The following is a 20,130-nucleotide window of genomic DNA, read 5'->3' on the forward strand; positions in this document are numbered from 1 at the left end:
CAAAAACAAAATGGTCAGCAAGAAGTGTTTCAGGATGGAACGTTGGGATAAGAACCAGAGCAAAAACAATCACATTTAGAAGATAAAACCACAGGTGAGTGATTAAATAATCTGTTTAAAGAATTTGTATTATGATTCCCTATCAGCTTTAGTGAGTGTTCTTAGAAAAATCACTGGAAAAGTTTAATCAGCTTGCCTAATCTCAGCTTACTCAACTTGCAGCACTGAGGGTACCTGCCATCTACCTAGTTCTGGGAGTTCCCATGAGAAAGACAGGGAGCTAAATACATTAAATGCGGTCATCGTTATACTTGTCAAGTACTGCCGTTTACAACACATTTACAGTATCTGTTTATCTGCCGGTGGGGGGGCGGGGACAACTTTTTTTAAATGAGACCCATGCTTTATCTCTCATCAATAGTAGCAGGCTTTATTTTTAATTTCTTTTTACTTTGACACAGCCGTACTACTTTTCTAAATATATTTTGAAAAAACAACTTTATTAAGACAGAAACCATGTTTAATAATTCAGACTCTGAAGATAGCAACACAAAGTCTGAAACCTGAGAACATATCCTTTTTTCTTTACAAATGCAGCTGAGGAGTATTGGACACCCTTTCCCCTGTTTGTGAGCGGGCGGTCAAGACACATGCGCAAAAGAGTTTCAAAACTAAGTGCTTATACAGATCTTCCCTTATCTGTAATATGTATCTTAAATTTGGAATAAGTAAACTTTGTGTGAAAATCACCATTGCAAATGGGAGTGGGCATATGGCTAACCAGGTTGAAACTAATAGTTTTTCTATGATAGAACAGCTCATCCTAAAATATCTTATAATAAGAAACAATAACAATAACAAAGCCTTAATGACAACACTAATATCTACCTTCTTTTGAGCTTTTAATAATAGGCTCCATGACTCAGGACTTTACGTACACTATGCCTTGCCTGGGAACACATTTCTTATATAACACTGAGAAAATATGTGCATAAATACAGTTGGATAATTTGAAATTTCATGTAATAGCTTGAGCCCATTTATAATGCTCAACTAGCTCTATTAAAATGCCATACTCTCTAAACAATCAACCACTCTTTAGACAACTAAAGGTATCAAAGCATGACTGACTTTAGAAAGCTGTCCCATTTTACTCCAAACATGGAGTATGACATTTCATAAAATTTCTCATTCTAACTTGAGATCCTCATCACATCACAAGCCTCCCTCCAGGGTGGTTTTTACCAATTACTCGCAAGGCAGCCTTTGGGATCTTTCGCCACTGCTCCTGCACCTCATTCTATTCCCTTCCCAACTTCATTCTCCCAACAGCACCAGGCCCGATTCCAGGCAAGAAAGAACAAAACGAACACATTGGTTATCTTCTCCAATTCTAGTGCAGTAACCATTGGGGTCAGTCCTAAAGAAGGAAGAAATTGTACAATTTCCTTCCAATGCAGATACTTTACACATTTATTTCTATTTGTACTTTTATTGATTATTCTTATATGAATCGGAAAAACCGGGACATGTAGGAAATAACAACAGGTCATTAAAGCTACAGGAAAACTCTCAAATTCACCTTAAACCTACTCTCTCAAAGGAGGGTGTAAAATTAATTTAAACTCTTAGTTTATGTCCTGGGAAGAGGAGTAACCTAGTATGCTGGGACAACAACAGGAAATGAAATAATCTTGAACTTTTTTCTAAGTACTTATTTTCTTTAGGGTTCTCAGAACTCGGGATTCTGTGAATCTGGCTAAAGAATAACAAGGAAAGGAGCCCATTACCTTATGTGACGAGGTTCTTAATACAGAACACTTGAGAAGTAAGGGCCAGATATCTTACAACAAGTGACAAAAAGAAAACCAAAGGACGGTGAGAGATACAGGAGATGGTAACGCTACCTTATGCGAGCAAAGGAGCAACGACCACTCCCTGAGACATTTCTAAATCAGGTAGGGAGTGTCAGAATTTCAACAAAGTACTGAGGATGAGGAATGCAAAATGAATCTCTTAGCCAAAGGTAAAAGACAATGAGAGGGGCTGGACATGAGGATTCTCCACTCGGTGGTTGATTTCTGGAGACATTACTCAAAATGATGAGATGGAATGGCTTCCATCCTCAGAGAAGGTAGTGAGAATTAAGCTAACTGAAGACATGAGTGACACCCGCATGGATTTTGGGAACCGCTGCTCTGTAGTGAATTCCACTTCCGCCTAATGGGAGGAAGTAGGAAGCAATCCCACTACTGGGTAAAGTGTTAAAATCTTCAAAGTTACTTTGCTTTTACCACTTCTTCAGGCTTAAGGATCTCAGCAAAAAAGCAGAGCAAAAAAGTTTATCTTTGATAAACAAGAATCGACCAACAGGAACAACAACACGGGGAAAATTACAAGATGAAACACAGGGAGAAGCCATATTGGCATCAACTTGCTACAGGCTTTCATGAGGTTGCACTCTGTTTCTGCCCAGACCCCTGAGCAGGGCAGGTCTTAGAGCCTTAGCATCACCTCCTACCCCAGCCTGCTTGGTGTCCTCTCTTCTGGGGGCCTTCTGTTTCCTAGACCTCGAGAAGGTCTGGCAGACGCAGCTTAGGAAGCGACCAAAGCAGCGTGGTGGTGATGCCAAGGATGTCACTGCCGGAGAAGACGGCCCCGGCTCCTGGGACACTGAGAGCTCACAGGGCTGTATCTGACACTCCTGATGCATCGCACGTGCACCCTTATCCCGCTGACTCTGTAACCTGTCCTGCAAGTAGAAGAGAGAAGTTAAAGCCTTCAACGCCAACACACATGCGCGGAAAGGACATCACCCCCTGAGCCAGTTCTTTCATGCTTTATCTGGGCCCAGGGATCCCAGTTTGTTCCCCTAGCTCTTCATCCCCCATCTCCTTCCATTCCAGATGAAGGGCTGTCATTATTTTTCCTAGGAAAACGCGGCAAGCCCAGACTTTCGCCACCCCACGCCTCATCCCTACCTCACTGGGAAGGTCAGGATCACCTTCCGGAGCACTGAATACAGCTGGCTTTGTGTCTACCACCTCATCTTCTTCACTTTGTGGTGGCACAAAAGGTGTTGGAAGGATGGGGGCATGGTGGGTCTCCACCTTCTCCTTCCTCCTGCTCTTCCTCATTCTCTTTGTCCTTACAGCCTTCTTAAGACGTCTATGCGTTTTTGGAAGTGGATCTAACTTTCTACCCTGGACTGGAGGCATGACAGGGTCTTGTAAAATTTCACCCACATGACTCTCAGATGTCCCATCCAATGGCTCTGATGATGATTCCAAGTTTCTCTTCAGAGGGTCATTCTCCCATAGGTGGAAGCTGCCGTCTGTATCTTGAGTATCTGGTGATATGTTCAAGTCATCAGCGACATGTTTTGGGATGGAGATTGGAGATTCCCAGCTTCTTTCATTGAGGGTTTTTTTTTTTACTTACTACGTTGACCCAAGCCAGCTTTGCAGGAACAAAAAGCTCACAAAAAAAGGACCAAGAGTCAAATGCAAAAGAAGTAGTTAGTACCTGTCTCTTTCCAATAATTTATCCTCAACTATCACGGACACAACAGCCATATTGATCTCAGACTTTCCCTCTGGATTTAACTAAGGAATTCAATGGCTTTCAGAGATAGTCCTCAGTTTGTTCTTCTTGGCCTGGGAGATCACATATTTCCTAAAAGGAGAGAGAAAATCATTGAAATAATTGCTCCATGGACAGTGGAGCCCCTCCTAGTCACACAAAATCTATGGTTTAATAAGACTCTGCCAAGCCTAGCATGAATTCCTCTACAGAAACAGTATTTAGCAACTTAACCAAATTTCCAAAGCAGTATTTTTAAAAGTAAGAAAATTCTCCGTGTATATCAGAATCACCAGGGGTGCTCTTTGAAAAAGCAGATTTCTGGGATGTATCCCAGACCTAACATCAGAACTTCTAATGCTTCCTTGCAGGAATTTGCATTTTTTCCCCAGGAACCTGCACTCTAAAATCTGAAAACTACTACTTTAGAAGGACACTTGATCCAAAATTTTATGGGACCATGGAGGTAACTATTCTTAAAAAAACAGCCCACTTTCCCCTATAGGTTTTCCCTAGTCATCTCACTCCATAATCATCTCTCTTTGAATTCATTTAATTATCATCACTTATTCTGGTATGTTATCCTTTACTACCTTCTGTCATAATTTAACTTCTAACCATATATAACTTCTAACCATAATAACTATATCTTCTAACCAGATTATAAGCTTCTCAAAGGCAGAGACTCAGACTTGTTAGTTTTCTACGGTGGCTTACTAGGATTAGTGCTTCATAAATTGAATAAGTGAAGTAAATATGGATAGGTTTATATCCCAGCGTACAAAGATTGATACGAGGCTGCTCTGTAGGAAGAATGATAGAGCAACAGAACGCTAAAAATGACATAGGCCTTGGGGACAACCTAATCCAATTCCCCAAACTTACAGATGGGGAACCTCAAGTAAAATAATGACCCTGCCTAAAGTTGAGGGTGACAGACTTCTTCCATAAAGGGCCACACAGTAAACATTTTATTTAGGCTCTGTGGTCTAATGGTCCTATCATGAATATTCATTGCTGCATGGTAGCACAAAAGAATAAGTGGACAAATAATCATGGCTGTGCTCCAATAAAACTTTATTTACAAAAATAGGTGGTAGGTCAGATTTAGCAGCAGGCTATATATAGTATGCCAAGCCCTGGCTAAAGTCATATAATGAGTTAGCAGTATAGCTAGGATTAGAAATCAAGTCACTTAATTCCTAGCAAGTGCTCTTTCCACAGAGGAGTAGAAAACTATAGAAGGAGAAAGAGCTTTTTCAATTAAAAGAGGGGCTTGAAACGAGGAAGAGATCAAAATATGTCTGGGTATGTTGTACTTCTAAGATGGTTTCTGATGACCCTTAGTCATTCACACAAACAACTGGGAGCTGAATTCTGAAACTGGCCAATTTCAAGCAGACCCATCAATTGGTAAGGGTATGGAGTAGACTGAATATTTTCTACACACCTGCCTAGGAAAGCATACAATTTGGTCCCTTTTTGACTGAGGATAAAATCCTATAGATAGGTAATGGAAAATACTTCCATGATTCATTTCTTGAAATTATTGTGGCCTTGTGAATACAGTTCCACAGTGCACAGTCCAGTGACTAAAAGTTTCAAGTAATTACCAGAGGAAAATGGGGGCAGAGATAGGATAGGTTATCTAAGAAGTTAAAACCTCACTTCCTAATCCAAGATGCTCTTTAATAATGAAAGTGACCCTAGTATTAAAGATTAAGTAACCAAAGCCCTGAGGTTATTTCATATTCTGGGCTTTCTGAGAACTGTGAGGTCCATCCAGAACTCTCTGTTCTATTTTTTACTTCCACCCCTAAGGTGTTCCTCATGTCATTACTTCGCCTTCACTAAGTAGATGATTAACAAATATTTGTTGACTGACGGATTAATAGATGAATGAGTAAATAAATGAATGAAAGAACCAAATGCTATTAGAAAGTTCCTTGGTTTGTGGTTGTAAAAATAAGCCAGAATTGGCACATTCTGCAAGAGGAAGTCTAAAACTTTTTTAAGTTACCCCTCAGTGCAACTAATAGTGCCTTCACATAGTAAATGTCAATAAAAGTTTCACAAATGAATTAAAGCATTCGATGTAAGCCATTTAAATTACATGTCAAAGTACAAAATCATATTGCTTGTCACACAAAAAAAATGGTGTCCAAGTACAGAATTTATTTACCAATACACTAGCATGGAATTTTTTGTAATTAGCTTCAGTTCCATACTGTTAGGAGAGATTGGTAAAATCTTTGAAAGAAGAAAGCTGCTGTTAATAAATGAGAGAACTCAGGCACAGGTTTAATTTGCACCTTCTCTCAGAAACAACTATGCAGGCAGCATCTACAGAAGCAGCAGCCCTAGATCCCCCCGAAGAGGTGGGGCTAGGACTATAGAAGAGAAGTCACCGAGACAAACTATTCAAGCTTCTAAAAGTCAACCTGGCTTCTTCACTGCCTTGGCAATGGCCATGGGTCGGGTGTTCATCATGCCTCAACTGTATTTTGACAAGGCTCTACTCCCTCTGACCCACCCTCCACAAAGGAGCTAGAATGATCTTTCTAAAACAAACCTAACCTGTCATGCTCCTACTTAAAGCTGTGCTCCCCAGTCCCCCAGCAAGATGCTGGCCCTTGGTATCTGACTCCCTGTCTTCTGTCTCGCTTCACGTCTACCACTCACAGATCACTTGCCATTTCTTGAAGGCATCAGACTTTCTCAAACACTCCTCCTTTTGCCTACAATGCCCCTTCCCCTCTTCACTACCTGGCCTAGCTATAAGTATTACCTCTTCTTAGAAGACTTAGCTGACTTCCTCAAGCAGAAAGAAAACACATTTAATTCCATTTAGGTAACATTCTATACTTACAAAAATTATCCCATCAAACTGTAGGCTGTTTAGATATCTATGTCCTTCACTAGACTCGGTGCTCCCTGAACGCAGAAACTCTCGCTTCTCACATGATTTCTAGTGTCTCTGTGGTGCCTGGCGCTTGGAAGGTGGTCAGTGGTTGTGGACTTCACAATGCAGTTGTTTGGTCTGCCCCCCAGAGCAGGGGTTCTAGAGGCCAATTCACCCCCTTCCGTCTCTGAATGAACAAGCAATTGGAGTTTGGGAGACAAAAATTAAGAAGCTATAGCCAGGGCTCAGAATTAATAAATCCAGTTACCAATTCAAAGCCTGTGACCAGAGTAGCAAGTTTCACTCAGGAAAGAAAGAGCTCCTCAGGCAATGATTAGCACCACCCAGCATAATTCTAGAAGCATTCGCCCACCCACATCCCCATGAGAATTACAAGGAAAGGTAGAGGAGGAGGTCCTACTCAGATCCCTGGCTTCCTGCAAACACACTTTCCTCCAGACTATACCATACTTCTCTGTCTTGCTGGTAGACTCTCAGCACTCCTTGCCCATCACTACCCCTCCCCCACCCCTGCTCCATGAGGAGCCTCCCCAAACTCTAAGTGATGCCTGCATCCTAAGTTTTTACCCACAGTCAGCATTCTCGTTCCCATAGAACATACACCCAGCTCCAGGCCTTGACTCTTTCTTTTAGTGTCCCTACCTGGGAACCTGCCCCGAGGGCTAGATGTGCTCTTAGGCAGGGATGTTGTTCAACCCACAGAAGTCAATTGCCTGACAAGAGGTAAGAGATTTATACCACATCAATCTCACTGCATCTGGGGCCTATGATCCCCTGGATTTCCCACATCAGAAATTATTGGGTACATAATACAAGTGAATTCACATGTTTCACTCTGAGTCCCTCTGTCTTCATAAACCTGTTGCATTTCAGCTTTCTTTGTGATTGATTTTTCCCCCATTTTCACATATTACTTGAAGCAAAGCTGAGAGTATTAAAGCCCTTGGATGAATTTGCTGCCTAAGCAGAGATGAAGCCAACTTAGAAGTCCTAAAACAACAAACTCTTGGCCACTGAACTTCTGGATAGTCCTGCAGAAGAGACTAGAGAAAAATCTCACTAATCATCATTGACAGTGAACTGACTGGCCCTCTTTAAAAATGGGAAAGAAATGATTGGCACGAACTAACTTTGCTTCTCAGTGAGTCTCTGGAGAATTAAAAACGGAAGCCTCAGACAACAATTTTCTTTGAAGATGACCTTTCATATTAAATGAATAGCTGAAGAGCTAGTCTCAAAGGGAAAGAAAATGAATAATCTGTGAGGGCAAGTGCTCATTCCTGAGTATACAATAACAAAGAGACTAAAATATGATGGTAAACATTGCAGAATGTTGCATGACCAATTAAGTGTATTTTCATTTTCATGGCAACATTTATTGAGAGCCTACTATGAATCCAACAATGGGAAACCTGCTCTTTGATTAAAAACAAAACAAAACAAAAAAAAACCCGATCAACAGAATTTAAATCAGGTGTTTTCTCACATTAGCAGACATGAGAATTACATGAAGCATGAAGGGCCTTTAAAACACAGATTGTTGGGGTCCACTCCCGATGTTTTTGCTTTAGTATGTCTGGATGAGCACATTAGAGTATACATTTCTTTTTTTCTTAATTTTAATTCAAGTTAGTTAACATACAGTGTAGTATTGGTTTCAGGAGTAGAACCCAGTGATTCATTACTTATATATAATACCCAGTGCTCATCCCAACAAGTGCCCTCCTTAATGCCCATCACCCATTTAGCCCATCCCCCCACCCACCTCCCCTCCATCAACCCTCCGTTTGTTCTCTGTATTTAAGAGTCTCTTATGGTTTTCCTCCTTCTCTGTTTTTATCTTATTTTTCCTTCCCTTCCCCTGTGTTTATCTGTTGTGTTTCTTAAATTCCACATAGGAGTGAAATCATATGGTATTTGTCTTTCTCTAACTGACTTATTTTGCTTAAGATAATACACTCTAGTTCCATCCACGTTGTTGCAAATGAGAAGATTTCATTCTTTTTCATCACCAAGTACTATTCCATTGAGTGCGTGTGTGTGTGTGTGTGTGTGTGTGTGTGTGTGTACCACATACCACATATATATACAATTCTGACAAGGTCCTGGGTAGTGCTGCTGGTTTGGAGAACTGCGCTTTGAGATCCACTGAAAGATGAGACACACACACAGTCTTGGAACAGATTAAAAAGTGGGGGAGGTGCATTCCTAACCACATGCAAGCCGATAAAGACGTATAGGCTCTGAAATGATTATCTGCTGAGTTGATTCCTCCAGCCATGCTGCCATCCCACCTACACTTTGAGCTTTGGGGATGATATGGCCAGAAAGCAGTGTGCTTGCAATGTGGATACTGTTGACACTGGGTTTGCCAATGGGTTTCTTCTCCAGGGGCACCTCTGTCCCCTGACAATTTCCTTCAGTCTCAACCTCAGACCAGTTACAAACTTCAGAACATGAATGTCATAGACACTATTAAAAAGCTAGGAATGTTATTATATAAAGTAGCCATGAAGCAGTTTCATTTTTCTCAAGAAAATATGTGACTATTATCCCCACATTAAGTTCTTGCTCTTTTCTAAAATTTCATCATCTCGTTTTAAGACTTTACCCCTCTGGGCTGAAAGTCAGTGCAGAAAAGAGCTGTGGTAACCTTTGATTTAGTCTAATAAAACAGTAACAACACACTCAGTGGGTGGTTAAATCTGATAATATTTTGAGCTGAATTTTCTGTAGTAATTCAATTAAAAATCCCATGGCCAGCCAACAGAAAGCATACAGATCACCAAAGTTTTATAGTATTACATGCTTGGTCTTAAAATAGCCTATATTAATTTGGTGTCTTTATTTATTAACCTAAATAGTTCAAGTAGAGTTTCTCCTAAATATAATTTAGGATAACCATTTATATCTGTACTGTTTAAAAACTTCAGCTGGCTCACATCATTATGGTGCTTAGAATCCCAATTAAAGTGGGAGAAACACTAATCAGAGAGTATATTACAGAAGCTGTATTAATATGACCACCACAGTATCACTGTTTATTAAAGTTTCTGGGGAATCAACTCATGCTGGCTCCTCTATGTCCTTCTTCAATCAGCAAGGCCCCTGGAAAAGTAATATTGCCACTCAAAGCAAACTGAAGCCATTCAGAATCACTAAATCTTTTGGTCACATCTATTCCTGCCAGGGTTCCTAGCCAAAGAGTCAATGGTCCTGGGCTCTCTTCATGCCTTCTCTAATGAAAGCCTTGGAACATTCCAGAAAACTTTAGCACTTCCTTTTTTAACCATAAATTGCACATAACTCTTCCAAATTCTTAGTCTATAATTTCTCATAAAACTCTTTGAGACCTTCTGGTGAAGATATATGGCAAGAGTTATTGGAGTTTAAATTGTTATCCTTCAATGTTATATGCACTGGATCATAACTCTATGGCTGTGGTTCCCTCATAAAACTAAACCACGAAGCCATTCTTTTCATTTCAAGCTTAACAGCACACAGGCCCATGGGTGAAGCAATATCAACACTTGAGTAATTTCTCAAAACCAAATCTCTTCTGCAAAAACAGGGCTGCAAATCAGTGGTGTATTATCTCCCCTCTGAACCTGTGAAGTCTGTAGTTGTCAGCCCACCCAGGTGGAATGATGAGGATAATGTTCATGTGTAGAAATCGGATGGGACTAAGAACTGTCGATAACTATAGAACTTCGATTTAGTCCCAGTTCCACCACTCCGTCGTCCTAGACAAGTCACCAAGTCAGGTAATTGTTCTGGGGGGAAAGGTGAGACCTCAGGTTTACCGAAAAATTTTTTAGCCCAGGTTCACAGAATTCGTTTAATAAAAATTACTGGCTCATGACACTCATCGTTGTCCACAACTGTCATCATTGCTCCATTCGTGGCCTTCTTTTTTATTCGTTGTCTTCAGTGTTCATTTTTAACATATATACTCTTAGGTGTATACCTGAGACAAGGTCATGCAAAATGTGCATTAGAAATATGTGTATGTAGGGGCACCGGGGGGGCTCAGTCGGTTGGGCGTCTGACTTCGGCTCAGGTCACGATCTCACCGTTCATGAGTTCAAGCCCCGCATCGGGCTCTGTGCTGACAGCTCAGAGCCTGGAGCCTGCTTCAGATTCTGTGTCTCCCTCTCTCTCTGCCCCTTCCCCTCTCACACTCTGTCTCTGTCTCTCAAAAATAAACAAACATTTAAAAGAGAGAGAGAGAAATATGTGTATATTTACAGAGACACTATATACAATACAAAAAGCCTGGAAAAAATCCAATGTCCACGGTCAGGATGATGTGGTAGACTCCCATAATGCAATAGTAAACTACAGCTACATTTGATAATATAGAGTCATTGTTTCTGAGTCTCTCTTTTGCCCTCTTAAATGGAGACAAGAATCATCTGTTTCTGAAGATTAATGTAAAAACCCTTTGAAAATTATAACTAATAAATGTTAATTATTTTCCTCCTATATTCTCTATTCTCTGGTCCTATAAGAATAATCTGGAAGCACCATAGTGAAGAACAGGAAAACAATAGAATCAGGATGATACAAATTTGGAGTTCCACTGCTGGAGTTCAACTCTCTAATCTAGCAATTATTTCCTGTGTGGACTCAGGTAAGTTAATTTACCTCTCTAAACCTCAATCTTCTCTCATGCTAAGTGGAAACAAAATTAGTACCTACTTAAGAGGGTTTCAGTGAGCTAATCCAAGTACTTACTAGCACACTAGCACACATTAGAACACCATAACAAGTGTTCACATCATCAATAACTATTACATTAACAGGAAGCCCATGACACTTGTCAAACAGACATATCTGCTTTCCCCTGTCCTTACCTCACTCCCATTCACTCTCCCAATACAACACACGCACACGTGCACATTCACGCACACATATATTTTCTTTGCTTTTGCCCATTCTTCAGCTCCTCATACATAGCTTAACACCGAGGATGATAACACAATAATTAGGCCCAGAGTTCCTGTCTTGGACATCAGGGCAGAAAAGGGAACAATTTTATCAGATTATAGTTGCGTTAAATATAAAATTTCTTGCGGGGTGCCTGTGTGGCTCAGTTGATTGAGTGTCCGACTTCGGCTCGGATCATGATCTCATGGTTCATGGGTTTGGCCCCACGTCAGGCTCTGGGCTGAGAGCTCTGAGCCTGGAGCCTGCGTCAGATCCTGTGTCTCCTCTCTCTCTGCCTCTCCCCCGCTCATACTCTGTCTCTGTCTCTCAAAAATGAAAATGTATAAAAAATTTTTTTAATTCTTCACAAAAGAATTTTGCTCAGAATTTCCGTTAAAAGCAAAGTTGATTTGCATTTTACTTAAAACACCCGCAAATGGGGAAAGGCAACCATTTTCACAATTCACATAGAGTACTAAAAAAGTGTGGGAATAATTCTTTAAAGGTAGCACAACCTAATTGGAGTAAAAATGATTAAACAATGTATTTGAAACATAAACATTTTGAAGGACATACTTCATAGTTGTTGATTTGTTAAACTGGGTCTGGGCAGGTCATGATGGAAGATGCTGGGACCTGACACTAGACCAGCCACCAGGGAGTATGGCCCAGCTGCAGGTGCTGGGAGAATGTCCAGTCTGGCAGGCAGAACAAAGTAGCTAAAAAATATGGCAGTACATAAGAGCCGATAATGCAGCTAGGAAATTGGCATCAGGAGGCAAACATGAAATAGCGGAAGTTCACTCAATATGAAAGCACAGCATGGTGCCAAGGAATTCAGAAGCAAAACATGTCCCAAGACTCAGGCAGGCAGCATCAGACAGCCTAATCTGTGACGGTGGAGCTTCAGTCAGCCAATGGTGCCAGGGTTGCGCCCTGGTGGCCGAGAGGGAGGAGGGATGGCAAGTTCTGGGAGGACCTGGGAAAGCTTGGCAAATTCCTGAGACGGGAACCAGTACAAGAAGTGCACTGAACCCAAAAGAAAAAGAGACATAGATGATTCTGGAAATATGGAGGAAGGCAAAGGCAGACTAGACGCCTAACTTGATGCTGAGGAACAAATGTGTTGAGTTAGAGTTCCTTAAATGCCCCCCATCCCAGGTCTCAAATTCTGGCCACAGAGAGCCTAGAAGGCTCAGGGAACAATCTGTGCTCATGATGGTGGGTGCGGGTGCGTTGGAAACTGGAGAGCAGGAAGGACCAGACAATCATAAGACTGGCAAAACCAGGCCAGCAGTCCCAAAACTGCAATCACTATAATTACCCTGAAACTTCAGAAACAAATAGCAGCACTCTTATTTAAACCAAATCCCGGCACAACCACCACAAACATAATTAGGAAAGTCCATGTGAGTTTGTTTTAATGAATTTGACCTATAGTAAAAAGATAAGCCACTCATCATCAGGGAAATGCAAATCAGAACCACAGTGAGCTATCTCCTCACACCTGTCAGAATGGCTAGTATCAAGAAGACAAGGAATAACAAGTGTTGGCATGTGGAGAAAAGGGAACCCTCGTGTACTGTGGTAATGTAAATTAGTGCAGCCACTTTGGAAAAAGTATGAAGGTTCCTCAAAACCTTAAACATAGAAACGCCATATGATCCAGCAATTTCACTACTGGATACGTACCTGGAGAAAATGAAAATGATGAATTTAAAAAGATATGTGCACCCCTTTGTCTGTCTACTCAGCATTATTTATGATAGCCAAGAAATGGAAACAACCTCAGTATCCATCAATGGAAGAATTGAAGAAGAAGATGCAGTATATATGATATGTGGTATGTGGAATATCACTCAGCCATAAAAAAGAATGAAATCTTACCACTTGTGACAACATGGAAGGACCTTAAAAGTATTATGCTAAGTAAAATAAGTCAGAAAAAGGCAAATAGAGCATGACTTCACTTAACGTGGAATCTAAAAAGCAAAACAAACAAACAAAAAGCAAAACCCAGACTTATAGATACAGAGAACAGATAGGTGCTTGCTAGAGGGATGGGGTTTGGGTGGTGGAACAAAATAGATAAAGGGGATCAAGAAGTACAAACTTCCAGTTATAAAATCAGTAAGCCATGGGGATGCAATGTACAGCATGGGGAATGTAGTCAGCCATATTAATTTGGTATGGTGACATACACACAGATGTCTGCCATAGCCATAGCCCAATTCATTTAGAAGAGTCACCACAAAACCATTTGTGGAAGTCAAGGGTCTCCTCATTGGGGTGTGAACATTCCTGAGATGGAGAAAGAGTACTTTCCTAAGCCAAACATGCCCCGTTTCTGCTATGGCAGCCTATCCCTTACAAGTGCAATGACCCCTGGCAGCCTGGACCTCTAGACTATGCAGAAGCAACCAATCAACAACTTCATGGCCAATGTCATCAGGTCCTATTAAGTGAGGGATCTTTAGCTGAATAGGTATTCATGAGCAACTGCTCCTGGAATGCTCCAAAGCCTGATAATTAACAGCTGCGCACTGCAATTAATTTGTATTTATGCCTTAAATATTCAGCAAGATATTATTTCTTGTGTATGGCAGATTCATATTTCATGCTGACTCTCAAAGCAGCAATAAGAAAAACAACATCAAATTTGTTTTTGTTTTTATTTTCTTAATTCAACTGTGCTGCCATTTGTATCTCAAAACACTGTTGCCTTGTATTCAGTGAGCAAACTCCAAAGCCCATTCAGGGAGATCATGGGGGGAAACTGGCAAAGGCATCCAAGACTTTCCCCAGGCATTCACAAACCCTTAGAGAGTACCAGAAGGGACAATCTAAATTAAGGCGATGACACTGAAGTCTCAGCAGTCTTAATTCACGAACTCCATGTTCCCCGTGGGCATGTTACTTCATACAGCAATTGTTAATTGAATGTCCACCAGGCACATGGTACCATTGAAAGGTTTGCAAAATGAAGAGATTAGATAGTATTTTTCCAGATTCTTCCAGCTTTATGACTTTACAAGTTAGCAAATCTAGAAAACACAGACCACGACTTCAAAGAGTTTACATCTCTGAAGGTGAGATCAGATTACACAAAGAAAAAATCCTAATACAAGGCAGGATCAATAAATGCCAAATATAAGAGACAGGTGTTATAAGACCATAGAGGAGACAGTGCTTTGAATGCCAGGTTGAGGAACTCTGTGGCAGTGGTTCTCAAACTCCAGCATGCATCAGAGATCAGTGGGCCCTACCACCAGAGTTTCTAATTCAGTAGGTCTGGAGTTGGGCCCCAAATTTGCATTTCACACAACTTTTCAAGTAATGCTAATGTTGCTGGTACAAGAACCACACCTCGAGACCCTGCTCCATGGGAAGCCATCAAAGTTGACTGCACAGGAGAAAACCATGATGGAAGCAGTGTTTGGAGATGGTTAATCTAGAGATAACAGGTAGGACCACTAAAAGGAGGCCAATAGATTTACAACAGGCCCCAGGGAGGGCAACGGTCAAGGCCAGAGGACTTGGATTTCAAAGAAGAATCAGCTTGACCAGCACAAAATTGACTTGACTAGCATATTGGCTATTTGGTGACTTTAGTTCAAAAGGATTCCTGATGCACAGAATGGAACACTGAATGGGGATAATTTAGCAATGCTGTGTCCTCATCACTGCAGGCATGGTAAAGAATCCCTTGGAAACCACATCTAGCCTTACTCTGGAGCTGTCCAGATTGCCCAGGCATGAGAATTTCAGAAGCCTCTATTCCTATTTCTCTCAAGTTTCTCACAGTACTTGAAATCCCACCATTCGAATCACTACTTTAGATTAAGGTGCTGACACCCTAAAGCCTCTTAAAATTATTGTGTATCATCCCACACCTCAATTAGAAACTCTTGCGCCTCTGTCACTCCCAGGGGACCAAAGTGGTTTTTCTCTTGAAACCCCAACTTTGGGAACTCAGCTCTCTTTCACAGTGAGTCATTTGGATCCTCACACATTCCAGCCAGTAATTTAAGACATAAGAAGCTACATGGTGAGGAATTTTGGAACAGGAGTTATATGCCTGTCAGCAAATTGCAGGTATGTGGTGGTTACCAAGCTGCCTTTCTCGCTTCCCTTCAAAGTGTGTTTGCTTTACTGTCTCAGATTAGCCAGCCAAGGCCACTTAGCGCCCACCCCACACCATCCACCTCTTTTTTTCAGCCTCCCCAGGCCAAATAGCCCAACAGAGGTAGCTACTTGACTCCCATCTGCCCTTTCCCACACCTCAAAGCCACAGGGCATTCCTAACCTCAGTCAGATGGTTACAGAGTTTAAGCTCAATAAAAGGGGAGTCTATGTGAAGTCACACTGAGCTTCTTTTCCCCAAGACCTGGCCCTCCTTGCTCTGCTCAACCAGTCTGCTAAATCACTACTTAGGCCAAAGTCTCTATCTCTATTTCTTGTGGACATGGGGCCCACCAACTTGTCCTTGTCACTTTGTCAGTCCAGGTCCTATCCCAACCCTTTCTTAAACATTCCTGAGTGAATTTACAACTATCCATAATTCACCCACCTCTTTCCAAAAACAAGCAACAAGCCCAAACCCCTGAAACAGTGGTCTTTGCTATTTATTGTCCAAAGTCCAAATCTTCCACAGTTCCAGAGCTCCACGGTTCCATGTGGAAGTGATTCCAGGCAGACTCCCTAGCCCTCCTCTATCTGCTCCTCCCCAGTTTGCTCAGGTAACAGCAAAGTCTTACTCATTCCTCTCTACCCAGGTTAAGGTTTCTCTGACCTTTACCCAAGAACTGATGCCCCAGGAAGGAAGGAAGAGAGTTCTATTCTGTATCCGGGTCAGCGGGTTTAAGGGCTCGCTTCTTTGTTTGGCTGGCATTTACTAAGTGTCAGGCGATGGGCTAGATGCTGAGGACATGGAGATGATTTAAAAATAAACAAATAGAGGTGCCTGGGTGGCTGAGTCAGTTAAGCAGCTCTTGATCTCAGCTCAGGTCATGCAGGATCTCACGGTTAGTGAGATGAAGCCCCAAGTAAGGCTCTGTGCTCCTGCACAGAGCCTTTTTGGAATTCTGTCTCTCCATCTCTCTGCTCCTCCCCCACTTATTCTCTCTCTCTCTTTCTCTCTCTCTCAAAATAAATAAATAAATTTTAAAAATAAACAATAAGCATAGTTCCTACTTTTATGGAGCTTTAATTCTAATGGTCAGGTGCCACTGACCTGACTTCCTAAATTTGGATAAAAAACCAGAAAATTAATGTGAAGTGAGAATCCTATTTGGAAATAGGTCAGAGGGTTTTTTTTTATTAATATAATCAACGTGTATCTCAGCATGTGAGAAGTCTGCTTGAAAATTACTTTAAAAAAGAAAAAGGACTTACACCTGTTGCAGTCTGTTTGATGACCCAGACAGAAAAGCGTTTCTAAAGATTTTGTCACAGTGTAACGCAATCTCCCTTGATTGTTGCCCCAGGTACCTTTCCCTCATTGAAATCTATCATTAAAAGAGGATCCTACATGTCAGATTAAATGGGGAGAAGAATAAAAGAAGGTCCTTTTCCCACCTTCCGGAGTTGGCATCAGTAAAAAAAAAATGTATTCGTGAAATTTTGTTTCTAATACAAACATCAACTTTTCACCTAGCAGCAAAGTTCTTTTTTGCACTTTCTTGCTAACTTGTTTCTGATTATAAAAGCAATACATGCTTATTATAGGAAATTTGGAAAATATAAACAAGTATAAAGAGAAGACAACACCTGCAATCTCACTGACAAGCAATAATCACTTTTGATATGTTGGTTTATTTCCTCCCAGTGTTCTTTATTTTTCTATTCACGTAAGTGTTCACACACATTTTGCATACTTCTGATCATGCCATATGTATGTAATTTTGTATTCTACTTTTTATTCTCACCATTAGACAAAAAAAAATGTCCTTGTGTAATTATTATTTGAAAACATCAGCAAGGCTAAATCTTCATTCTTATAATGAGTTTATTTCTCCCATTAATCGAAGTCCCAATCTACTGTGTGAGAGACCTACTTCTCATTTACTCTAAACTTGACCTTGAGATCACATCAAAGAAAAAAGAAAAAAAGGAGTAGAAAAGCATTGATAATAAAATCCCTTAAATGAATTGAGGAAACTCTGCAAACCACACCTTCCTCTCTAAAGAGAATTCCAGCAAACTTGAGAGACGTGAAGGTGGTGTCCAATTCTCTCTTCAGACCTAACAGGTAGGTTTTTAAGATTTCACGTTAGAGTCCAGTCTCCTGGCTATTGACCCTCATCCTAGAAGCATGAAAGGCATTTTTTTTTTTTAAGTATAGTTCAGAATTCCAGTTTTCAAGCTTGAGATAATCTGGCTTGGCTACTCTCAAAAAAAAAAAAAAATCAAGGATTTTTATTAAATTGACATGAACTTGATATGAACCAATGTGTGATATACTTTCTATAAAAGAGAAAAAAATGTTAAAAATCTAATACGTTTTATTTTATATGGAGCTTGCAAGTGATATATCATTTTCTCTTGCTTAATTTTAAAATATACCTTAATTTTTAAGTAACTATTATTTTGAACATAGCTTTGTTGATTTGATCATAAAAGTAGCCCATAATCATTCCAACCTCTTTCTTTTGTATTTTATCCTCTGAATGACCCTATGAGGTGAGCGAGTAGGCAGAGGAATATTGCTATGCTGGCTTCACAGATCAGGTCACTCAGAATCTGGAAATGTTAAATGACTCATCCAAGGTCACACAGGAAGTCAAAGAACTGGAGTTAGAAATTTTCTTTTAATTCAGTGCACCCTTCTTTTCAGATAATCTATTTTGAGCATCTTTTATAGAAATACGGTTTATCTCTATTCTGTTCAGAAATGTATAGCACTCTACCCAATGCTATCACACAACACATTTTATGAGGAAAACTGACAGTCTCAAGTTGGCTCCAGAGGAAGGTGACCAAGACTGTGAAAACTATAGAAGCCATGTTCCATGACCAATAATGGATGAAGGAACTTGGTATATTTAGCTTGGAAAAAGAAAATCAGAAGGAGATAAGACGGCTCTTTCAGTGTTACAAAGGCTGTCCTAAGGGGCAGGTGAGCAGACTTGTTCCATGTTGCTCCAAATATTGGACAAGAACAATGGACAGAATTTCAAAAGAAACAGATTTCTGCACAATGAGAGATTTGTCTTTTGGACCAATGGAACTGTTCAACTGTGGAGAAAACTGCTCTCCCTCTAAGACGGTGAACTCCTCTGCACCAGGAGGCACTGAAGAAAAAGCTGTCAGGGATATTCTGATGACTTTTTTGGTTCCTGCACCTTCAGTCTACTTGTCCTTTGTTTTTCTTGGCTCACTAATGAAATACACAGTGCACAGCATGTGAGCGAAGAGAAGCTATGATGAACCAGGTGCTTCCCAGCTATGTTTCTCAGCTGATTAGAATCTCCGGGGGTGGCTGGCGGCTCCCCATGAATCAGAAGCCACGGAGACCTCAGAGAAGGAGCCTGGGAACTGCCGGTTTTACACGTGCCCCGGGGTGATTGCTGTCCTTGTGGAAGTTTGAGAAAAGTTTTCAAAACATCATTTTATCCATTCAATTCTCACAACAATCTTGGAGGGCAGATGAGAAACTAACGCTCAGAGTTATTGAGCAATGCGCCCAAAGTTACACAGCTGTGCAGGGATTCACACTCAGGGAGGTTAGTCTGGAGCCTGGTGGTATCTTACCTACCCTCCATGAGATTCTGAAAGAGAGATACAAGACAAGGAAATGAAGATGGGCTTTATTAGATATGCATTTGGGGTTTTTAAAATATAGGTCATGGGGTGCCTGGGTGGTTCAGTCGGTTGAGCGACCGACTTCGGCTCAGGTCATGATCTCACATTTTGGGTTCCAGCCCTGTGTCGGGCTCTGTGCTGACAGCTCAGAGCCTGGAGCCTGCTTTGGATTCTGTGTTTCTCTCTCTGCCCCTCCTCTGCTCACGCTCTTTCTCTGTTTCTCAAAAAATAAAATAAAACATTAAAAAATTAAAAAAAAAAATAGGTCATGAGTCATTGGTATGCATGATAAAATGTGGAGGCATGTAATTGGTGGTGTTCCGATTTAGTCAGGGACTATGTTGAAGTTCGCTTTCTTGTCTTTCATGAACAATTGTGAAAAGAGCGTACTAACCAAATAAGTAATTTCAACATGATTACAAAGAGAACAACATTTTAATACACTTAGCAGAAGCAATTTACATGCATACAATTAATGTGCTAATTTCAGTGATCTTTAGCTATTCATTAAAACAGGCCTGGCAGGTCCTGTACTTGGCAACACTTTGTTAGTCATTTCCTGCTATTACTTTATATACTCGAAAGCAATCAGCCATCTATAATTTAAGACTTTTCACTAATTAAATAGCCCTTTCTCTAATTATGACCAAATTAGAGAGGTTAGTGTGTGGATAAATATGTTTGTATTTGGCACAAGTATTCAAAGAAGGTGATTTCTCAGTATGGGGCAACAGAGACCAACATGTGATCGACAGTCTTCAACACAGAGTACAGGGAGAATGTTAGAGCGTGCAAGAAAGGCCTTTTGACTTAAAATCTGAGCAACGGAGGAAAAGTATTCTCTTTGAGATGGGCTTTATGTTCAGCCTTGTAAACCAAGCAAAGTCTGGATT

The 20,130-nt window shown here is 40.8% G+C and overlaps 1 protein-coding gene across 3 annotated transcripts in view; it reads right to left on the minus strand.

The window, feature by feature from the left end:
• Window positions 1-481: 481 nt before the first annotated feature.
• The window catches only part of LOC102966639, a 61,519-nt gene continuing 41,870 nt past the window's right edge, over window positions 482-20,130 (minus strand). For 2 of the 3 annotated variants that reach the window (XM_042956868.1, XM_015544990.2), the window contains exons 2-3: window positions 2,982-3,675; window positions 482-2,752 (exon numbers count right to left, since the gene is read on the minus strand). In XM_042956868.1, coding sequence (XP_042812802.1) covers window positions 2,438-2,752; window positions 2,982-3,218 — 552 coding nt within the window. In that variant the 5' untranslated portion in view covers window positions 3,219-3,675 and the 3' untranslated portion in view covers window positions 482-2,437. Of the gene's footprint in view, window positions 2,753-2,981; window positions 3,676-6,451; window positions 6,666-20,130 lie in introns of those variants that run through there. The other variant, XM_042956867.1, reaches the window with a different exon arrangement.

Source organism: Panthera tigris, chromosome C2 (genome assembly GCF_018350195.1).
Source record: "Panthera tigris isolate Pti1 chromosome C2, P.tigris_Pti1_mat1.1, whole genome shotgun sequence".
In the NCBI taxonomy this organism is placed as follows: Eukaryota; Metazoa; Chordata; class Mammalia; order Carnivora; family Felidae; genus Panthera; species Panthera tigris.